This window comes from Calidris pugnax, unplaced genomic scaffold, assembly GCF_001431845.1.
Source record: "Calidris pugnax isolate Ruff unplaced genomic scaffold, ASM143184v1 scaffold20, whole genome shotgun sequence".
Taxonomy (NCBI): domain Eukaryota; kingdom Metazoa; phylum Chordata; class Aves; order Charadriiformes; family Scolopacidae; genus Calidris; species Calidris pugnax.
In genome coordinates this window covers 23,623,884-23,625,220 of record NW_015094510.1, presented here as the reverse complement: position 1 = coordinate 23,625,220, position 1,337 = coordinate 23,623,884, and the positions used below count along the sequence as shown (strand labels likewise).

At 68.4% G+C, this 1,337-nt stretch overlaps 1 protein-coding gene across 1 annotated transcript in view; it reads right to left on the bottom strand.

The window, feature by feature from the left end:
* The window catches only part of CDX2 (caudal type homeobox 2), a 3,782-nt gene extending 2,819 nt beyond the window's left edge, over nucleotides 1–963 (bottom strand). The window contains exon 1 of the mRNA XM_014965835.1: nucleotides 241–963. Coding sequence (XP_014821321.1) covers nucleotides 241–745 — 505 coding nt within the window. The 5' untranslated portion in view covers nucleotides 746–963. The remainder of the gene's footprint in view (nucleotides 1–240) is intronic.
* Nucleotides 964–1,337: the final 374 nt, after the last annotated feature.

The following is a 1,337-nucleotide window of genomic DNA, read 5'->3' as shown; positions in this document are numbered from 1 at the left end:
CCGGGGCCGGCAGCGGCTGCTCCCCGGCGGAGAGCCGCTCCCTGCGGGGCCGCTGTCGAACGGCAGCCCCCGTTCTTCCCCGGACCGGCCCTCCGGCGGGTTTGTTTCGGGGCGCTTCCCCCCGCCTCCCCTCCCGTCCGGTGACCGGCGCAAGGTGACCGGGGGGGGCTGGCGGCGCCCTGGGGGAGCGGTCGTCGGGACAGTCCCCCGCCCGCCCGCCTCCCCCCGACCCGCTCTTACCCTGGCTGCTGAGCGGGGGCTGCGCCGGTTTCCTCATCCAGTCGCAGAGGCCGCGGCGCTGCCCGCCGGGGGAGAGGGGCTCGGGGGCGGCGGCGGCAGCGGCGGCGTTGGCGGCGTTGAGGGGCTGCATGACCCCGGCGGAGCAGTGGGGCGCGGGGCCGGCGTGGTGGTGGGCGTGCGGGGGGTGGTGGTGGTGGTGGTAGTCGGCGGGGCTGTAGGCCATGGCGGCGGCGGGGGAGCCGCCGTTGAGGCCATGGACGGCGCCGGAGGGCGGCGGGGCCCCTTGGCCGTAGGCGCCCCAGTCGTCGCGGAGGGGGGCGGCGTAGGGCGAGGGCCAGGCCGGGCCGGGCGACTGGGCGCTGTCGAGGTTCACATGGTAGCCGCCGTAGTCGGCGTACTGCGGGGCGCCCACGAAGTTCTGCGCCGCCAGGTTGAGCCCCCCCGAGTGTCGCACCGGGCCGGGGTACATGGGCCCGTCCTTCTCCAGGAGGTAGCTCACGTACATGCTGTCGGGGTCCCGGCGGCGGTTCTCCGCATGCTGCTCGGGGCTCTGGCCGCGGCCCGCCTGCTGCCTGGGGACGGGCTGCCCGGGGCGGGGAGGGGGCAGGCGGAGGGGCCGCGGCCCCGCACTGTGCTCCGCGCTGCCGGCTCCCGGTCCGAATCCAATGGCCGGCAGCACTTACATGATTAACGATTGTTTACAAGGCTCTATTAGTAATGGCCCAGACACACCAAAGGCAGGTGACGTGGAGAGGCGCTGGGTATATAGCTACTACCCCTAAAAGACGATTTGCATTTAAAAAGATAAGGAGAGGGCAGCGACCTGATCACAGCTAAATATTCAAGCCTTTATTGTTTAAGAGCTTCCTCCTTCCATTGCAACCTGGTGCACTTTAACCTCCAATCACAGGTTCAAAGGATGAAATCAAGAGACTTGCAAAAGACAGAGAGGGAGATCTAAGGGTGAGGGTGGGAATATGGGAACCGTGTATCGCGGCGATCTGTGGGCAGCACTTTAACCAGCTCTTCTCCGTGCTTGGGGCTGGGGTTGGGGGGGGGAGGAATAGGCGGAGGAGGAGGGAGTTTTGATTAAAAAT